We start from the raw sequence: 19,662 nt of genomic DNA on the forward strand, positions 1-19,662 counted from the left end.
ACATACATCTCTTTTTCATGTTCTTCAAAAGAGAGAGACTCCAGTTTTGTCAGGAATGCCTCCTCCATCTCATAAGGAAATTTCACTGACAGAGGTATCTAAAACATCTTCTTGTCACAGCAAAGACTCAGAGAAGAATGTTTTTGGTAGAGTTAATTCACCACCACCTTCACCAGCCAGCAGAAACCTGTCAGTACGACACAATGTGAGATCTCAATCGCTGGCTTCTTCCATGAAAGACAATACTGTAAAGATTACTCTGCCTCGAACAGGCAACACCAAGCAAAGCCAAATATCACTTGGAAGTGACAGAAGTGAAATAAAATCGTTAGATGAGTTGTTTTCAAAAGCAGCTGATGCAGAAGATTCAACCAGCAGCAGTTCAAATGGTAAGTGGTCTAAAATACTGTCTCAGTAGATTTGGCATGAATTGTACTAATAATCTACTGATAAATTTACTAATAAACATGGGTGAATACTCACTTTGAAAGGATTCAGTAGGGTAATTTTACATAAGGCTTTATCAAAGGAATTATGTCAATCTGTTTCTTTTTTTCTAGTGTAATGTATTTGTATTTTTCTTGGCTTTTGATTTAATGGGTTCAGTTTAATGCTGCTTCCCTGGGTGACACTTAGTTATGACGTCACAACAATTACAACATTTAGAATAGTTTTCATGTATCAGTGGGATACTAATGGGTGAGATACTAACGGGTCTGAGCGAGAACAAGTGCAAATGAGGGGTATTGAGAATCTCTCCAACGTGGGTTAGCAGATCCACCCACAGGCAAAGGAGGAAACTTTAGAAGGAGCTGCTGCTAAGTGAAAGGTTTAGAGTGATTGACTGCTATTACTCTTTAGTATTACACTTTGAACTAGGAATGTAGTACTGACTTATTTTTCCCCACTTTTCTTGCTTTAGGGAGCACGTACTGTAATTTTCATGCAAATTCTCATGACAATTTGTCATTTGGTTACAGACTTCAGACTGAACATTCTGAGCCTTGATGATTTGGCACCAGATATCACCAGCGAGGCAGCAGAACTAAAGCCAAAAGTAAGTAGAAATTCCCTACTAGCACGTATTTCTATTCTGCCTTTGTTTGGTAGAGGATGGATATTCTAAAAGAAATACTTCCATTCTGCTCACAGGTGATCTGAGGTGGGCATGTCTCACTAGCTGTAAGGGTCAGGATTTTACGGTCTGCTGAAACCTGACCGAAATCTTTTTTTAGTGTCTGTATTTCCTTACTAAACGTAACAGCACTGCATGGTTTGCAAGGCGACACAGAAGCGCCAAGTTTTTATTTCCTAATAAAGTAGTAGCTAACTCTCAGTGATATCCAGCAGAACAGATGAAGAATAATGGAGGCATACCCTAGGCTGTGTTTTGTTGATTCTCCTAACATACAGCCATTTTGTTTTACAGAGGATAGACACTCAAATTCCTCAAGAATCAAACAGAAATCCAAAAAAAGATACGTTCCTCGTGGAAAATGACCAAGCTTCCCTTAAAATGACAAGTGCAGTAACTGGTGTGAATGACGTTTCTGAAGAGGATATTGAAAAAACTCTGACTGAAGCTGAAATCTCTGAGCATTTAAATAGCGTTTCTGCAGATTTCCCTAGACACAAACAAGATTATCTTCATCGTGATGAGAGAACTGTTAATTCAGAATATTCTGACGACTTTGAAAGGTCTCTGTCTGCAACAGACAGGGAATCTGTGTCGAAAATGTCAGAGAAACATTCTGAGAACTGCACGTATTCTGGAAAACACCCATCTTCAGCATCATCATCACCTTTATTTACCAGAGAGCGGCATGACCAGGTACACAGGGTAACTGTCAAAGAAACTGCGGTTCAGACAGTGGATCCTCCATTCACCTATTGCTGGTCAAAGAGTAAGTTCACAAGATACTGCCCTATTCAGGCAATTTTTACATTTTTATATTTCGTATGCTAGCCTAGTTGGCCTTGATAGAGTTCTTAGTTTCAGTACCAGCTTCCCCTAGCTGACATTAAATTAAAAACTTTCTAAAGCCCAACACTCTGATCTGCTATCTGTAGAAAAGATTGGGATCGGACAACAGAGTAAGAACTTGGAACTGGTTTTTGCTAAAAAAAATAACCCCTGAGAGGAACTAGTGTTAGCGACAGAGCTTGTAATAGCCTGAGTAATATTCTCACATGGAATTCAACATTTTTATTGTATCTTCACTATTGTAAACAATACTATTGGATTGTTACTAAAGTGATCACCCATCGGAGTTCTTTTTTGCATTGTATTTATTTCTTGGGAAAGTGCTGTGGCCCCACGTACAAAAGACAGCCGTGACCTTTAACTGTTTCTGAGGGGTAGCTCCTTTCCTACCTCTCTTTACTTCAAGGAAGGAGTGGTAAGAGCTGCTTCTTGCCACGCTCAAGGAGGAGAAAAGAGAAACTCGCATGTGCTTAGAAATAGTAGCTTCCCTCAAATACAAAAGCCTTTATTTTTACTCTGTCTGGGGTTAGAAAAGATGCCTTCCGCCATGGCGTGCGTCATGAACGTAAGAGTAAAGAAACTGTGGAGGTCATCGAACTATTTTAGCATTTTTTTTGGTTGACAGAACTCCCTGTTAGGCTCTACAGCGGTTCTACGGCAACTGATGTCCCAAGAGACTGCTGAAGATGAACCAAGTCCTAGCGCTAAACCTTTCCACCCTCCAAACCCAGTAACTCTAATTTTATCCTGTACACAGCAAATGCCTCTGCAGTACTTGACCCAGCTGTAGGGAACAGCTACATTGATCCAGTACCTATTGCCAGTCACGTTGTCAGCATGGATGCAGTAGAAGGTACAGAAAAACATGTTCCTTACTATTCTGTTTTACTGTATTTTACGCGTCTAACGCTTGCGTGGATCGTTCAGCCCTTACTCTGACTGCAATGTACCACTAAAGTATATACCCTCCCTTTCTTGCAGCCCTGACAGCATACAGCCCATCAGCTCTTGTTCTAAACACCATGTTGAAACAGCACTTGATGTTGACTCAGCAGTTTGTAGAGAACATTCACCACCTTCACTTCTCCCTTGTGGAGTCCTTAGAGAATGAGAAGTTCCACTACCACACCCTGGAAGAGGCTAAGGAGGTACGTATGACAGACCAGACAGCAGCCTAGACAGAGCAACTGTATATTCGTTTCCAAATTCTTCTAGTACTTGCAGCCAACAGATTTTCTTTGCGTATTTGTCATTAATCAGATAAAGTTTGTATCATTGAATAAATTACTTCATAGAATAAGAATACTATAATGCTTGCAGCCGTATTAATAACGAGTTGGGAGTTTATGCAGTAAAAAAAGACTAAAGTCTTACTGGAGGCCATAGCTTTGAAGGAAGCAGCTTCCTGCTGTAGCATTTAGCTGTCCACAAATGAGCAAGGATCTTCCTAACGCTCCAACAAAAGTATCAGCTTCTGTTGCTAGCATAGACAAGTGCAGGTATCTTGACATGGAGATTTATTATTGATTAAATACTAGAAAGTATTTATCTACATAATAAAGAAATTTGTTGTTAACTTTTTTTGGCAGTACATCAAGAATCACAAATCCCCACCTCTAACAATGGAGCAAGCACGTGAAGAAGTTCGGAAAGCACAGGAGGAAAAACGGCTTTGACTCTTAGAAGTCAAATTTAACTTACAAGCTGGAATGTTGAGCTGGATCAAGAAACCCTTCCAAAGTGCACAGATAAAAAGTTACAAACTACGTACTGGAAGGATTTGTACTAACTGCAAGGTATTTTATTAGACATAATTTATTTTCCTGTATCTGAATTTGTTACTAATGTACATGATACAGGGACAGGAAGGAACCTTCAGCCAGCCCCTGTCACCATTCAGCAAAAAGAAAACCAAGACAACCCTTCTCTCTAAAGGGAGCGTGGGAAGTCACGACAGTGTGCACGCTTACCATGCGGATCGTGTGATCTGTGATCAGGGTAGAAGGGAAAGCCTGTACTACAGCACCCGAGGAATGTGATCACAGCGGAACAATACCATATCCTGACTTTAGTGCCGCGTTCAAATGGTGTGTATATACAGTTAGCCTTGTCAGATTACTGCAAAACCAAACACACGCAAAGTTAAGATAAATTCAGTGCAAGGGAGGCTTACAGCCAACGTACTAGAATCCGTTTACTCTGAAATACGAGCCTCCATTTTCTTTTTATTAAAAAAAAAGTTTATTGGAAGGCAAAACAATAAAATTCACAAGTTGATAACATACAGGTGTTGTATGCCGATTCACAGACAGTTACAGTTCCACAACTACAGTAGATCTAGAACAAATTGATATTTCACCATATTAACTGAATGGTTTTAAGAGGGTTTCTGCTATACAAACAAATGACTCTGGAAGAGGCTACCACCACGCAGACCTCTGGAGTGGAAGTGCAGCGTAAGGGCCTAACATCTTTAGCTGGTGGTCTCTGGAAACAGTTACAAAAGGTTTTTTTTTTTTTTTTCTCATGTAGATTAAAGGAAGTTTCCAAGAACGTTTCATTGTTAGAAACTTGCAGAGCAGAGAAAATGGATTCTCTTCTATTCAACTAATTAGCTTTTATTAAAGGGTATATACAAAAATATAAAAAGCTTAAAGAATGTCTTCCGTTACAAAGCATTGAACATCCCTCAGAGCGCTTGAAAAGCTAGAACAGTGAACCCTCGTGTTCTGACCAGAGTTGGGACTGCAGCAGCTGGTGTGTAGGGGCGTTAAGTTGTGTGGTAGGTTCTAACAAGCTTGCACAGTGCTCATAGGTCACCTGTACTGGAACTAGATGCTTCATTCCCCATTTAGACATTAGGATACACTGCTCAGCATCAGTCTGACTTGATCCCAAGGCAGCACCCCTCCACTTCAAATAGAATTAACCTTTTGAGAGAAATAAACATACATTATGGAACTAGAGAACACATAACCACATCAGATAACGTCTGTATTCCACAGGAATGAATGAATCACAATCCTGCACCGGGGATAGCTTGACTGGGGTTTAATTCAAGTATAAAATGGGTAACTAACTAAAAAATTTTGCAAAATAAATGGAAATTCTTAAACTTGCTAGACATGTCATAGTTACGACTGGCCTTTTTTAAACACTAAACGACAAGTGTTGAAGTACATGTCATAGCTTTCCATTTTTCACCATAGTTTTAAAAGTAAATCATTTGTCACTTCCTCCAGACTTTAATCCGGATTTATACAAGTTTAATGTTTTGTAGAAGATGCAAGACATCTTTCTTCAGAGAGTCTTATTCGGGTGGTGGAGGGTCTTGCGTTTCACGCTTCACTGAAACAATAGGGAAAAGAGTTCTTACACATTCTGCAGTTACCTAAGCTGTCTGAAATGTTTCATGGAATGAGGGCTCTATTAATAAGGAATTTTTTCTTTTGGGCTTTACTTGAACCCATTTTACTACGCAAATTACTGCAGCCATAGGCAGAAGTGACTTTTCATTTAGCATGCCAATTTTTTTCCTTTTAGTCATTGGCAAGTTCTACGTAACACAGACTCTCTGCAAAAATCCACCGTTTGGGTAACTCGTCATCTCTTAAGGAGCACCTCCACTTTGTCTCAACCCTTCCTGCACTACAGTGAATTTATTATCAGTCCTGGCTTTGGCAGAATGCAGTGCTAATTGTAGGAAACTCGGGCTTAGGCAGGGCCAAACACTAAGCGTGGTCTAACTTCATTCCAAGCACAAAGACCTTCCTGCTCTGGTAACCACCCCTCCAGTGGCACGGCTCCCTCCACTACCTCGGGGATTGCTCCTGTTTGTTGAGGGGTAACGTTCAGGGACGCAGGCTCTTGGTACCGCAGCCAGGAAGTGGCTTACACAGAACAGGCTAATGACTGAATGGGTCAGAAATCAGAACACAACACAGCTCCTAAAAAGGCAAAGGTGCCGGCTTAATCAGAGTATTACTTACCTGTTTTATTGTATCTGTTATATTAGAAAGAATTAAGAGTCACTACACTCTTTTGATTGGGTTTACAGCCGTAAATAGGACAAAATCGCAGCAGTAAATAGGACAAAATCGCTATCAGGTCTGCACAGTTTTTTAAATTGCTTAGAAACATTCACTTACATTCATCTCTGGCCTTCATGCGTGCGATAAACGAGTAACTTTTATTTCTTCGGTAGTTTTCGTAAGGGTCATCTAATGCAACTCCCACTCCTTTATACTGATCCCATTTGTCTCGGATATCCCCTCCTTTAATTGGATCCTGAATGCCTTGTTCCTTGGCTCCCAATCCACCAGATCCACTCCATCCTGCAGAAGGGACACAACATCGCAATCCCGTAACTATTTTATTATTACTCGAATTCTGAAGACAGACAAACACAAACGTTTTGGAAACCACCAAAGAAAGTGTCAGTTTGATACAGCAGGATGGTGACAGCCAGCCTGAAACAACATACGAACTGTCCCGTTTCTTTCAAGAGCATTTAATACGCAGAGATTCTAGGAGCTGACCAACATCAGCACTATCCCTGAAAACCTTGAGGAGGGCAAGGGGAAAGCCAGCGCAAGCCCCATCTGCCCAGTCAACCCTGCTGATCTGCCCCGGAGGGAGATGAAATACCTTGGGGAGGGAAGTTCTGTTGGATGCCAAACTCACATCCCTGTCTTCCATATCCTTCCCAGAAAGGCAACTACCACCGCTGCTCCACGTTATACACTTACATCTCTGAATATCCCTACACTGCCCTTGGAATACCGAGGGACAATTACTTATGAACATGCATTAATTAATTGTATCCAAGAGCTGGGTGCCTGATTTGGTTTCCTGGCTGTGTAAGATTCCAGAACAGCATCTTACCCATTTTCACTAGCATTTGATGGCCTTTATTTTCTTCTCCAAGTCTTGATTCTGGTATAGGAGGCCCAGAACTGGAGCCCAAACCAGCAGAAGAACTACAGAAATAAAAAGAACAAATTAAGAACAAGTAATACTGTGCCGACACAAAGCAAGGTCGTTCACATTCCGTTAAACATTAACACCCAATATAATCCCATCCACTCTACTAAACTATTCTTTCATAAAGCTGTTAGATTATGGAGTTATAAAGGTGCCAGAAGCACCCTAACTGCTTCTCAGTGCAAGGGAAATCAAACACCACAGTAAACCTAACACAGAGAGTACTCGGAGGATTCCCCTGCTTCCTAGGCAGGCATACGAGGCCTTCACAGTTGCACAGCGTTTTGTTATAACAAAAAGCCACCACAAGGGAGTAACATTCTCTCTATAAGCACATATAGCGGATAAATGGTTTCTAAATCTGCTTTCCATCATCTTTTCTACTATTTCTTGAAATGCTTCTTATACCCAGCTTAGGAGAAAAGCACCCTTCTTGGTACTTTTCCAAACAACCCAGGTAAAAACAAAAGCTTACGGAGGAGTGGGGCTGCGAGACCGGGACCGGCGCCGCCTTCCTGGCGAGTAAGATTTCGATCTGGATCGTGACCGCGATCGCGAGCGGCTGTGAGAAGAGCGGGACCTGCTCCGGCTTCTGGAAAGGGAGAGCACACGAGATCAGCTGCACAAGGGAGCAGAGCAGCATCCAGGCTTCCTCATTCAGCCCTGAGGGTTGGTTTTGTCCCACCCCCCCGGTTCCCACGATTGAGCCCACTGCGCTCTACCTGGACTGAGAGCGGGAATAGGATCGTGATCGAGAGCAAGAGCGAGATCGTGACCTCGAATAGGAGCCAGATGATTTTGAAGATCGCGAATTGGACCGGGAGGATGAGCGACCTCGGCTTTTAGACCGACTGCGAGACCGAGAAGGCCCACTGCACAGATAAAAGCAGAGAAACCCCAGTGAAACTCCTGGGAGAAGCACGAGAACGCAAATATACTTCTGATCAAATTCAAATTACACATGAGCACTGTATTGCTGCAGACAATCCAGTGAAAACTTGAGTGTGGTAAAAAATATTTCCTGCAGATTAAACAGAAATCCCAGCGAGCTGAAACTCAATTATTCCATCAGCATGTTGCTGAACAGACTTTCCCTCTGCATTTAGCCCAAGGGATTCCTAGCACCTTCCAAACAAACAGCAGGCATCACAAGGCAGCAGACAGGAGCTCTCACCTATTTCTCTTCTCCTGACCTTTCCTCCGCCTCGCTCTCATTTTAGCTCTGAAGAATTCATACAGTCCATTCTGCTCCCAGCCTTCACTGCAATAAATCAACCACACATAGAACCGACATCTGTAAAATTCTGCTTTGATCAATGGAGACGTTCAGGATTTCCACTAGATTTTGCAGGGAACAAAGGGCCTGGGCAAAAAGGTCTCACAAATCTCAGGGTAAGAGCAAACAGCGTGTGCAGTTTAAAATACAGCAAGAGCACTCATTTCAGCATTAGAAGAACCAAGACACAGGCGAAGGAAGAGAGAGGCACTTCGTGGTTTGAGACAGCTTCTTAGGGCATTTTCCTTACCATATTGTTAGCTATACCTACTCTTACCTGTTTCTAGGCCTGTCATGAGATGGTGGACTATAAAATGCCTCCACCGCAGCCAGTAGTCTCTCACTGGGGGGCATTGGGGGTGGAAGACGTATATCTTTAGGATCTAAAGGTTTATACTCATGATCTTCAAGCTGCCGGAAACAAAACAAATTACATTCGTGTCATGTGTCATGGGGTGGCTACCTGAAGAGATAAATACAGATTTAACTGTGTAGGGACCTCACATTTCACTATTGGATAAAAAACGGTCCAGAAATAAGGATTCTGCAGATGACCCAATGCTTTCTCATGCTATCACTACCATTTTGAGTTCTATGAGAAAAGCCAGCACTACACAGGTTGCAGCATTAACTGGATCGCCAGGCAGATAAAATGCAGATCTCATCTATCCACCTTTGTGATAACAGTGGCTGGACGGAAGCCTGGCAAAAGCTGGTGTATGCTGAGAGTAACACAAAGTTAGAGATGGAAGAGACCTGTTTGTTCACCTCAAACACAGAATGCATAAATGTATATATCCCCAAAGATGCTGACACAGATACACTTCCTGTCCTCTATCATTCTTTGTTTGTAGATATAACATTAGTGTTGCAAAACATGTTTGTAAGAAAGAACTCTGAACACCAAAAACTAGTAGACAGTGGCCACATCAGAACTGCAAGGTCCCTCTGGCCATCTGAAAATCACTGAGGATTATCTATTTTCTAGAAACGGCAGTAAGATTTTTCAAGAGTATGTCTTTCACATATATGAGCTCAACCAGCTTTCACTGGCACACAACACTTGAAAATGTTACCATTTTCACCACCTTCTCCCCCCGCTCCTGTCCTTGTATACCCTACAACAACTTTGGCTTATAGTTGCTGGATGGAAGGATTTGAAATGATAAATGTCCATGTTAAACTGTCCCTAATATTGATCATGGGACTTTGATCTTTTAATCTTACTCATCAGGGCCTGTTGCAAGCACTTACTTTTACAAGTGGAGCCATCAGTCCAGCAGGAAGATCAAAGTAGGGAACATTTGGCACCAGACTAGGATCATCGTGGTTCATGTGAGGGGGGCCTTGTCGCCGCATGTGAGGAGGCTGCCCGTTAAATCCATGCGGGGGAGGCCCGAAATCAGGGTGCTGGGGCCCTCCCCAGGGAGGATGCTCGCTGATTCCAGGATGAGGCAATCTGTGACCAGGGTGATGATGAGGAGGTCCAATTTCTGCAGGGCGGGAGGGTTAAAACATTTTATTTAGCTATAGAGGAAGGAAGGCAATCAGAGATGTACTTCAATTAGTAAAAAACTAAAAAACCATCTTGGCACCCAGAGCCTTGCAGATCCAGAAGAGCAACAGAACTAGAGGCTGGCTACAGGTCCACATTCATGAGTATCTTGCAGTGCATCTCCCTGCCTGGCCATAGCCACCGCTCTCAAGACAACAGGATACTTTAACCCTAAGCCACTGCTTACTTTGGGACATACTGTGGTCAAAAAGTACCACAAGACAGACATGCTCAAGAACAAAAGGTTTCAGATGCAGCAGGGCAGCTGCTGGTGGGATCTATTTCTGAAGCCTAAATACACAATCACGGCTTAGCATGGACCTGTAATTAGTTCTGTCTCTACGCCAAGTCAACATATATAAAGAAATAAATATTGCAGGAATTAACTCACATGAGTAGGTGACAAGAAAATACTTTGTTTAAAGAGGCATTTCGAGAAGAGGTAGAGATAATATCCTGTTAAAATAGAGAAGTGAATGACATCCATCCAATCACTGATGGACGAGCCATTTGCCATGAACGCCAGGATACCCTGCTGAACTCATTGCACTATATAGAGAAAAATGCAAGACTGAAAATCAACATCTTCCGCAGCAGGACCAACAGTTTTTCCAGGAAAAGCCATTATAGCCACTGCCCAATCTTCAGCCAGTACTGTTTGACTCATCTTCATCAGAACCTGAACACAGCCTGCGTTGTCATTGCTTCACCACTTTCCTAATTTTAGCCGTCTGTTTTAGCAGATCCCCTCCTCCAACAACTTTACATGAACCAACAGATGTTTTGGATCACCACTACAATCCAAAACAGAGCATCGTTTCTGAACTTAAACCTTAATTCCCCCAGGACAAGAAAAGCTGTTCTCCCTACTCACTACCAGAACTCTTAAAAAAAAAAAAAAAAAAAAAAGAAAAAGAAAAAGAAAAAAGAAGAAAAAAAAAAAGCAACAATCTCTACTGAAGAAGTTAATCACAATCCTAAATATATAAGCTCTAATTCATTGGTTTTCAATGTTTTGCAGACTTAGGGAATTGAGAGTCTTTTAAGCTTAAAATAGCAACTCCTACATAGCAACATAATTGCTCTTTTAAGTGGCTTGTCGTACAGAACCACAGTGATCTTTAGACTTTACATTGATAAGGATCATTCCACAATAATCATAACTTCTGCACGTGAAACAGAAACTACATCGGGGCAGAACGATACCAGACTTCACGAGGGAGCCCGCAGACAAATCCGAGCCACAAAGGCCAGGCAAGCAGCGCACTGACTGCGCTCTCAGACATCCCCGTGTTCCGGCAAGAGAGCAAACCAAGCAGGAAGGGAAAAGTGGAGGTAAACATCATTTCACCAGACACTACCAAGCCACACAACATTAGGGCAGATAATTAGAGAGCTTTTCAGTAAAAATAAGAAAAGAAGGGCATGGATGAATGTATGCACAAGAACAAATGCTTCCAGCCTGGCTTCCTCTAACTTCCTCCATCTACAGAGGGCACACAGCTCAAGAGCCCTCATTTATGGCCTGATGTGCAGGAGATCAAATTTACAAGCAAATGCCGCTTCTCACCTTTGAGCTTACTATTTTTAAAGTGAAATAGTCACAAAAGGGGTGCCTGTGGAGATGCTGACTTAAGTTTTGTTTACAATTTCTGGTTATCTGCATCCGTTGGGGAAGCAAGACTCAAAAAAAGTAAGGAAGCATCCAACTCTGCATGTATTTCCTACTGAGTTGTTAGCAGTAGCTTCCCAAACCCCCAAACTCAACACTTCTCAGGAAAACCACAACAGTTTACCAGAATAAGCTGTCACCCCAAAGCACTAAATAACTTTGTAATGGCAATCAGCATCGCAACATAAGAAAACCTGGCCTGGTACACACTTTACCTTGAGGAAAATCCCCCTGGGGGTAATCAAAACGATGAGGATAAGGAGGCCTTTCAAAGGGATGGCGAGGTGGAAAATCATCCTGCATGAAGCGAGGTGGAAAGCGGTTGAAATTATGCGGATGCGGGGGCTGGTTGAATTGGGGATGTTGCTGATGTGGAGGAAATGGGCCTCTGAAGTGAGGTGGCCGCTGCATTCGAAATGGAGGTTCCCTTTGACCCCCACCCCATGGAGGTTGTTCATGCTGGTTGTTCCACGGTGCTTCAAACTGGTTGTTCCAAGAAGGATCGGGCTGGTTGTTCCAAGGTGTCTCTCGCTGATTGTTCCAGCCTTGATCTCTCTGTTCGTTCCACATTCCTTCATGGTTGTTATTCCACGGAGGACAATGAGGTGGTCCCTAGTGGTGAAGAAAAGAAGCCTGGTCATTAGGCTACAAAAATAAAGAACGCAATAAAAACAATCTACCTTTTTTAAGCAAATATAGCCTTGCAGGCAACACGCAGAAGCGAAAGAACTTTCTGAATACAAGGTCTGGACAACTGCAGCTTCAGAGAAATGCCAGGAAAAGACCAAACTGTTACTGAACCAAACAGCTCTGTACTCAAAACAGTACTTCTTGTTCTGCTTGTTCATAGGGAAAGCGTGATGGTTGACAAACTGAAATACAATTTATACTTTGCCGTTAACTGAGCTCAGAAGGAGAAAGCTTGGCATCTGGATTTATAACTTTCACAGCTTTTCACCACACTGCCATAACCAAGATGGTCATTCGGAACCCCCACCTCCCTCTACACCTTCTTTCAGAACTATGTCTCTTACCTGTTGTTGACCCCATGGTGCAACAGGGTGAGGTTGGTCAAACCAGGGTGGTTTATTTGGAGGAATCTGGTCATGAGATCCAGGGCCACGCGGTCCACCAGAGGCAGGATCCTGCACTCCAGACCCTGTTGTGTCGTACTCTGTAGAACCAGCTAGAGGCAGCTGAGATTTACCATCATCTGAAACAAATTGGAGATTATTGTAAGCATCCAGGCCACACAACACAGTCAAGAAAACACCAGCACACATACAACAGGCTCCCTCTGAATTTTGTTGGATGCATAAACATTCTGCAGAAATCTACTACTGGGAGAGAAGATTTCTGATCTCAGTTTAACATTCGTATCTTTGGTTCTTTTTATATTCCAGCATCAGACCATGCCAGCTGCAAGCCTCCAAACAGTTTCAGGCTTTTGCCTGAACCAAACCAGCACAGAACAGTACCTCACTACTAAAAAAAGAGCACAAAAAAAATCTCACAATGTTGCCACCCACTGGTTTCTGCACCGGTCCCCAGAACAGGTTAGTACCTGCTTGCGTAACTGGAGCAGATGGTGGAGCCGAGGCTGGTGCCGCTGTGGGGGCTTGAGGTGGGGGGGTGGATTTCACCTCGTTCTCTAGTGGTGGTATTTGTATTTGTTGCTGCTGCTGCTGTGTTAAACTGTTTACAAACTCTTCATGTTGAGTTTTCAGGTTCTGTATCTGCTGTTGGAAGGCTACTTGCACAGGCTGTACTACCGTCGCGTATTCAGTGATCAAATTTGCCTGAGATAAATTAAGAAGAACAAGTTAACACCATACCTAAAACAGTTATCCTATCTGCTTATTCAGAATCTCCCATATTGCTCTCCACCCCCTCCCAAGAAATGCCTGAGACCGCAGGATAACCTGCTGGCGGAAGAACCTAGTCACACTGTGAAGCTCTGTGAAGATTTCCAAAATATTCTCTGCAGGTTAGAATCCACTGTCTATAATAATGCCTAGCTTTCAAATACAGCTAAAATCAACAGCATTCATTATTAATGCTAAAAATGAATAGTTCCTGCTGCCACAACAAGTTTTTATGCTTACAATTTACAGTTTGTAAAGTGTATACGCTTTAAAGCTATGGTTTCTCTAGTTTCCTTTTTACCAAACATTCATTTCCATAGAAAGAGAACACACCGTCAAGTATGTGCATGACTGTCGCAGTTACAAATGCAAATAGACTTTCTGGGATCGTAGCAGCAGCCGGATTATTGAATGTTTGAAATAACAAGGTTATGTTTCACATTATTTTTGTAATCCCTTGTAAACAGCTTCAGGGGGTGGGGGTGTGGAATTAATATTTACCTTTCAAAAAAGGAAAACATTTCCTAAATTTATTTTCAAAATATTTACATAAATAAGAAAACTGTTACTTTTCTTTTGTGGCTAACCTGGTACTGGCCAAGTCCAAGAGCCGGGCTCTGTAACTGCTGAATAATTGACTCATCAAAGTACCCATTTTTCTCCCATAGTTGAAGAAGCTGCATAAATTCAAGAGTGAAAGTTTTTTAGAAATTATGAACAATAAAAAAAAAATTAAATAAATGAGGCACAGCATTTTTACATCTCTAGCTTTGTCAAAAGACCTAGGATTTCAGCACTTGTCTTTGAACCACCAAAGATTCAGATGCATTCATCGTTATAATAACTTTTAAATAAAGCCTAGGTCCTTTTAAGTTCTAGTTTAAACATGAATTAAAGCACGTCCTGTAATAGACTTTATGAAGACAATCACACTAAAAAAATCTTAGTGGTACTCTTCCATCCTCATATTTGTGAATTTGCCTGGCACTAACCTAACAAAGCAAAGCATGCAGTTAAACCAAAACCAGATACTCACTCTGGCAATTTTCTGTTGCTTATCCTCCTCCACGGCTAGAAAACTGGTACAATAAATAGGCACAACCACCTTCTGTAAAGCAGCCAGAAGATCTCGTGCTTGCTTCCGCTGGCTTCAAAAAAGGAACGGGAAGAGAAGAGTTACTGCCTTGGTCTATAACACTAAGAGCATTGTAACAGTCAATTCATCCCAACTTCTGCTAGACTAAAAGTAGTGGATTCATAAAATAGAGAGTTTGCTCCTTTACATTTTTACTGTAAAGTCTCTTCTGGAGGAAAAAACAAAAAATGGTAAAAGCTGAATTTGATTATTAAAGCACGAGACCTTTGTGCCAGTTATGGACATCTTAAGACAGCTGCTAAAAATAACCAACACATTGAAAATAAAAAGTGACTAGTCAAACTAACAATGTATCTAGCAGAGAGACTTCACCAAGTTAATCAAAACATCAAACTGAAAGCCACTGTTCAATTCTTACCAGTGATGCAATACATCATTGATTAAGTAGATTAGATGTAACCGAAGCTCAAAGTGAGCTCCTTCTGCCGTTATGCGATTTCGCAGGTGCCCAGCCATCAGCTCACAGTGTGCAGGAGACTTTGCATTACTAAACATCCAGTTCTTGCCAGCCTTAGAAAAGCAAATTTAAAATATTTTAAGTTAGTCTAATGTGTTCACATCACATGGACTTCCTAGAAGTCTGAAATAATGGCAAGAAGGGAAGTTTTCAAGTAACAACTATCATCTTACCTACTACACCACAATAAAGCTGCCGTTTACTATACAGACAATCTCAAAATTCAAGTTATACTTAATCCACACCACCACCAAATAACCGTTCAGATTTAGATCACTTACTGAGATTGCATCTTTCGTACAAGTGTCAATTATTGGCTGCAACAAGTTGTCAAATTCGTTCATATCTAACTGGGTTTCCTCCAAAACTTTTTGCATTTGTTGCTCAATTGCAAGGGCTACTGCTGATGTGACTTGTTCCTGAAAAAAAGAAAAAAAAAAAAAAAAAAGAATTCTATTACATCCAACGTTCTTTTGAAGAACTGAGCTGCTGTAACCCTGTGCTTTTAACCGTAAGTAGCTATCTCAAAGACCAAGACCTTTTACAAGCAATGTGACCACATACAAATGTTTCAGTTATTTGTTTTTGAGATTAAAAGACTCTTCTCATTCTTCAGGAAAAGTCCAGTTCATTTCCACCTCTAAAATCTCTCCTTCATGAAAAAAAAAAAATTGCAGGAAGCTCCTAAATGTATAGAACGTAATCTAGGCATACTGCTTTCCTCCAGGAACTCTTCGGTTTGGTTCCCAGTAGCTTTAACAGCAAAACATCGCCTGCAAAAACCAAGTAGTTCAAAGCACGCAGTTCCCCTCCACCCCTAATCAGAATCCGCCTTAGAATACTACAAGCTGGAATGTCTCGCAGTTCCCAACAACCTGCAGCATTAAACAAAGATTAAAGCAGTCACAATTTATTCCAGACTGCAAACCAACAAGGTTTTTGATATAGTAAACAAACTGTTTTAATCAAAGATCAATCTTGCTAGCACATCAGATACATCTGTTCTAAGGAGGCGACGGCAGCTGCCACAGAACAAAACTAAGCACAGTAATACTCCCTCTCCTCACCAACACGCGATGCTGCTGCCACTAGTCAGGAGGAAACCTTCCTCTCTCCCTTCACTCCCAGTTTTAACAGCCACTGGCAGTCTAGGATAAACCAGCTGAGTGGTTCTCTTAAACCAACCTGTCTCATAGCAAGGAGATGCTGCTCCTGCTGCTGCAGGTTCCACTGACTCTGCTGGATAAGTTCCTCCACGGAGGGAGTGCCCTGAGGAGCTGGGATAGGTGCAGCCGGCGGGAGAGATGGTTGTGGCAGCGGCTGGATCTGTGCGGTAGCCTCCATATCTTGACTTTGCTTGCACAACACTATCGGACAAAGTAAACTTTTAAAGTAAGCCTCAAAGAAATCTACCACCACCAGCCCACACGTGAAAACCGTGCTGGTTCCAAAACGGACCCTCACTCTTTACGTCATTGCTAAACACAAAATGCAAGTTGGGCAGTCGAGGGTGGATGGTGCAAAAGAGGAGCGTCAGCAACTCCTCGCGCACTTCGGGAGGAACGACTCCAACGCAAGACCAGCCCCCGGAGCTGCTGCGCTGGCCCACCCTGTTCTTGAGGGCCCTCCAGGTGTTGAACTCCGTCTCACCGCACCGCCGGTACCTGCCGGTGCCTGCCGTGCAGCCCAGCCTACCTCCAAACCCGCAAACCGGGGGGGGGCGTGAAGAGCCGCGGGCGGGGCTCAGCCAACTACCTGGAGCTTAGAGGACAGGAAGAGGCTGCAAACCAGTGCTGGCGGGTCAGAGCGAGGCCAGGAGGGAGAAAAGTGGCTCCGCCAGCCGGGGCCGAGCGGGGGCCGGGAACCAGCGGCCGCGGGGGAGGGGAGCAGAGCCCGCCGCGGCCCTGTGCCGGCCCCGAGCCGCCGGCCCTGCACAAGCCGCGGGCCCCACTCACGCTGCTGCTGCTCCAGGGCCAGCTTGTACTTGTAGTAGCCGTAAAAGTCGCCCCCGAAGAGGAAGGAGAATTTGGGGTTCTCCTTCTGCTTCTCCATCGTCATCTTCTCGAACTCGGGCCCGTTCCGCGCCACGAACTGCGCCAGCTTGTCGATGACATTCCGCAGCTCCTGGTCTGTGGGGAGACAGCGCCGTCAGCCCCCGCCGGCCCGGCCCCGCCACGCCCCGCTCCCCCCCGCGTCCTCCCCTGCCTCCCACCCCCGCCCGGGCCGCGCTCACCGTCGGGCGGCAGCGGCATCTCCATGGCTGCGGGACAACGGGGCGCCGCCGCCACCGCCGCCGCTAGGCCGCACCGGCCGGAAGTGCCGCAAGACGCCAGGCGGCACGCGCAGCCGCGCTTTACGGCCCCGTCGCTATGGAGACGGCGCGCGGCGCAGGGCACGTGCTGCCCTTTTCCTTCAGCCTCCCGCGCGCAGCGGGCGGGACGAGGCGCCGTGAGGGGAGACCGGGCCGGGCCGCGGCAGGGCCCGGCGGGAGCGGGGAGCGGGCCTGGCGGAGCCCTGGGAGGGCCTGCGGGCGGCAGGGGCCAGCCCCGAGCCCGGGGGCAGGCCCAGGCCCAGGCCGGGCTGCGTAAGGGCCCGCGGGTCCGACCTCAGGCTGCTCGGTCAGTGTGGCAGGAGCCATCCCGACTCATAACTCGCCCTGCCCCAGCGCCGCACCGCTGGCCTAGCTGAGGCTTGCACAGACATCGCCTTCGCCAGCCCCTGAAGGAGAAAGCTGCTTCTGGGCTGCAATGTGTGAGACCTCGTCCTCTCCCGCTCCGCTCCCCGAGTACCTGCAGAGCAGCAGTTCAGTTGCTAGAAATTATCAGAGCACATTGAAAGAAAGCATGTCATTTAACAGCTGTTTCGTCTTGGGGGACAATCCGTTGCAGCAGCACTGAAGCTACATAGACCATTGGCATGGCGTAAAAGGAACACGGATGCGTAGGACACTCAGTACGGAGCGAATTGAACTTAAAATGCAATTGTTAAGGAAAGAAAGCACAGATGCTATGCAGGGACAGTTTAAGTTATACTTAAGCACTGTTGCTTTCCTTAAGGGACTTCATTTTCTTATGTAGTTAAAACTAAAATGTTCAAATCGCTTCTGGTCTTTAATGCCCGAGTTTCAGGCATTAAATTACACTTTACAGGATTTCCAGTCACAGATACCACTGACAGACATCCTCACAAAAAGGCAGAACTTTTTATTCTTAACAAGACATATCATGAAGACCCCACTATATTATCTACAGAATATAAAAACTCAGAAAGATGGATGTTTCCATGTATCCAAATAACAAATGAACACCAAAAAAAAAAAAATAAAATCAAATACAGACTCTGATCTTGATTCTGCATCACCCTGCAGTCCTGGAAATCAACACAGATCCCAAAAGACCAGATTAAGTTCAAATCTTAGCTCATACTTAAGAAACTTTTCAAAATTCCTGCTGCCGCCTTCCGTCCCCACACAAACGTTACTGCTTTGCACGTTGGAGCCCACACAGTCACCGTCCAGGCTGCTGCGTTCCTCAGCACGCAGCAATGGGTTATCCACAAAGGGCCCCAAAAGCTACAGTTACCTGACAGAGGCGTCCGCCAAAAACCATCAGAACATCTGATTTATTTTAGAGAGGAAAGAGTCCCAGTGCCTGGAAGTCACCAGTGTGGTTTCTTCCCGTCATCCCATGAGGGATCCCAGCTTCAGCAGCGGTATCGCCAGGCCGGAGGGGTGCGTCGCAGGCAATCCGGCTGAGTAACATCCAGAATTTCACAGAATGACAGAGTTAAGGACAGGAAAATACTACAAAAGTGTTCATTTGCTTAAGTGCCAGATTTCATACAGTAAGGAGTGCAGGGGTTTTTTGGTAAAACCACCCATATTCACATCAATTTCTAGAGTACCAACATAAAAAAACAACAAAAAAAAGATGGGTGGTGACTGCCACCTGCGTATTTGCACTTGCATAATATGACTGTATCACACACCGTGATCTCAGGATTAACAAATTTGTTTTACCAGCCTGTAGCATCACCACAAAGATATTTCAGAATTATTTTTAACAGCTTACAACATGATTCAGAAATGGAAGCCTTAGAAAAACAAAACTTTCCCTTTATTTATATTGCACCTTTTTCACAAATAGCTACATGGCAGAAGTTTCTTCTGCTCCAAAATGCTACATCAGAAAAATGTGGGTTTGAACACACATGGGAGAGAAAAGGTCTTGAGGTTCAGGAATCATCATGAGTTGACCCCAAATTACCAACACTATTTTTACAAATCACTGTACACCTACAGAGCCTAAGTATTGCCTCAATTTTATTTAGCATTCAGGTATTTAAAAAACACAAGCATTTTACCAGATTATAAAGATGCTCTAATCACTACTGGGTACTAAAACTGAAAATCTGCAAGGGAAATATTTTCAAGAGATCTTCAAAGAGCACCAAATACTCTACAGAGCTATCAACAGAAAACCCACACGTAGTGGGGAGGGATTGGTTTCTTTCACACTGGTATTTCTAGAACTATCCAGGACTGTTTTGGGAAGAATTTCCCAATTTTTTGGTGTATTTACATGTATGTTAGAAATGCACAATGGAAATCAAAACATCTCTAAGGATACCAGCAACTAGTGGCCTAACACTAGTTACGGCATCCAAATCATCATCGTTTCAGTCTACGTAACCATCTGGTAAGGGATCACACCCA

The 19,662-nt window shown here is 43.8% G+C and overlaps 2 protein-coding genes across 4 annotated transcripts in view; one reads left to right on the forward strand and one right to left on the reverse strand.

The window, feature by feature from the left end:
• The window catches only part of C24H19orf44 (chromosome 24 C19orf44 homolog), a 40,032-nt gene that overhangs the window by 1,265 nt on the left and 19,105 nt on the right, over positions 1-19,662 (forward strand). Inside the window, exons 3-8 of the mRNA XM_075524426.1 lie at positions 32-389; positions 981-1,057; positions 1,430-1,904; positions 2,742-2,837; positions 2,966-3,132; positions 3,574-4,223. Coding sequence (XP_075380541.1) covers positions 32-389; positions 981-1,057; positions 1,430-1,904; positions 2,742-2,837; positions 2,966-3,132; positions 3,574-3,660 — 1,260 coding nt within the window. The 3' untranslated portion in view covers positions 3,661-4,223. The remainder of the gene's footprint in view (positions 1-31; positions 390-980; positions 1,058-1,429; positions 1,905-2,741; positions 2,838-2,965; positions 3,133-3,573; positions 4,224-19,662) is intronic.
• CHERP (calcium homeostasis endoplasmic reticulum protein) lies at positions 4,204-17,319 on the reverse strand. Of its 3 annotated transcripts, XM_075524424.1 has the most exons (18): positions 17,182-17,319; positions 16,904-17,077; positions 16,134-16,315; positions 15,230-15,367; positions 14,850-15,001; positions 14,372-14,483; positions 13,923-14,012; positions 13,035-13,269; positions 12,505-12,683; positions 11,686-12,082; positions 9,498-9,736; positions 8,521-8,654; positions 8,142-8,228; positions 7,690-7,839; positions 7,443-7,559; positions 6,869-6,963; positions 6,133-6,318; positions 4,204-4,914 (listed from the first exon to the last, which is right to left on the reverse strand). In XM_075524424.1, exons 1-18 carry the CDS (start codon positions 17,204-17,206, stop codon positions 4,910-4,912), a joined length of 2,697 nt encoding a protein of 898 aa, XP_075380539.1. In that variant the 5' UTR covers positions 17,207-17,319; the 3' UTR covers positions 4,204-4,909. The 3 variants fall into 3 exon arrangements, with proteins under 3 accessions (XP_075380539.1, XP_075380538.1, XP_075380540.1); XM_075524423.1 differs by lacking the exon at positions 4,204-4,914 and having other exon boundaries at positions 6,125-6,318; XM_075524425.1 differs by lacking the exons at positions 4,204-4,914; positions 16,904-17,077; positions 17,182-17,319 and adding an exon at positions 16,704-16,875 and having other exon boundaries at positions 6,125-6,318.

This window comes from Mycteria americana, chromosome 24, assembly GCF_035582795.1.
Source record: "Mycteria americana isolate JAX WOST 10 ecotype Jacksonville Zoo and Gardens chromosome 24, USCA_MyAme_1.0, whole genome shotgun sequence".
Classification (NCBI taxonomy): domain Eukaryota; kingdom Metazoa; phylum Chordata; class Aves; order Ciconiiformes; family Ciconiidae; genus Mycteria; species Mycteria americana.

What these genes read in the sequence shown, in the direction of transcription:
- CHERP (XM_075524423.1), bottom strand. Translation starts at nt 17,206, where the DNA reads ATGGAGATGCCGCTGCCGCCCGACG. An exon ending in AATGATGTATTGCATCACTG is followed by an intron (nt 14,484 to 14,849) that starts GTAAGAATTGAA and finishes CCTTTTTTGAAG; the next exon opens with CCAGCGGAAGCAAGCACGAG. An exon ending in CATGACAGGCCTAGAAACAG is followed by an intron (nt 8,229 to 8,520) that starts GTAAGAGTAGGT and finishes GATTTATTGCAG; the next exon opens with TGAAGGCTGGGAGCAGAATG.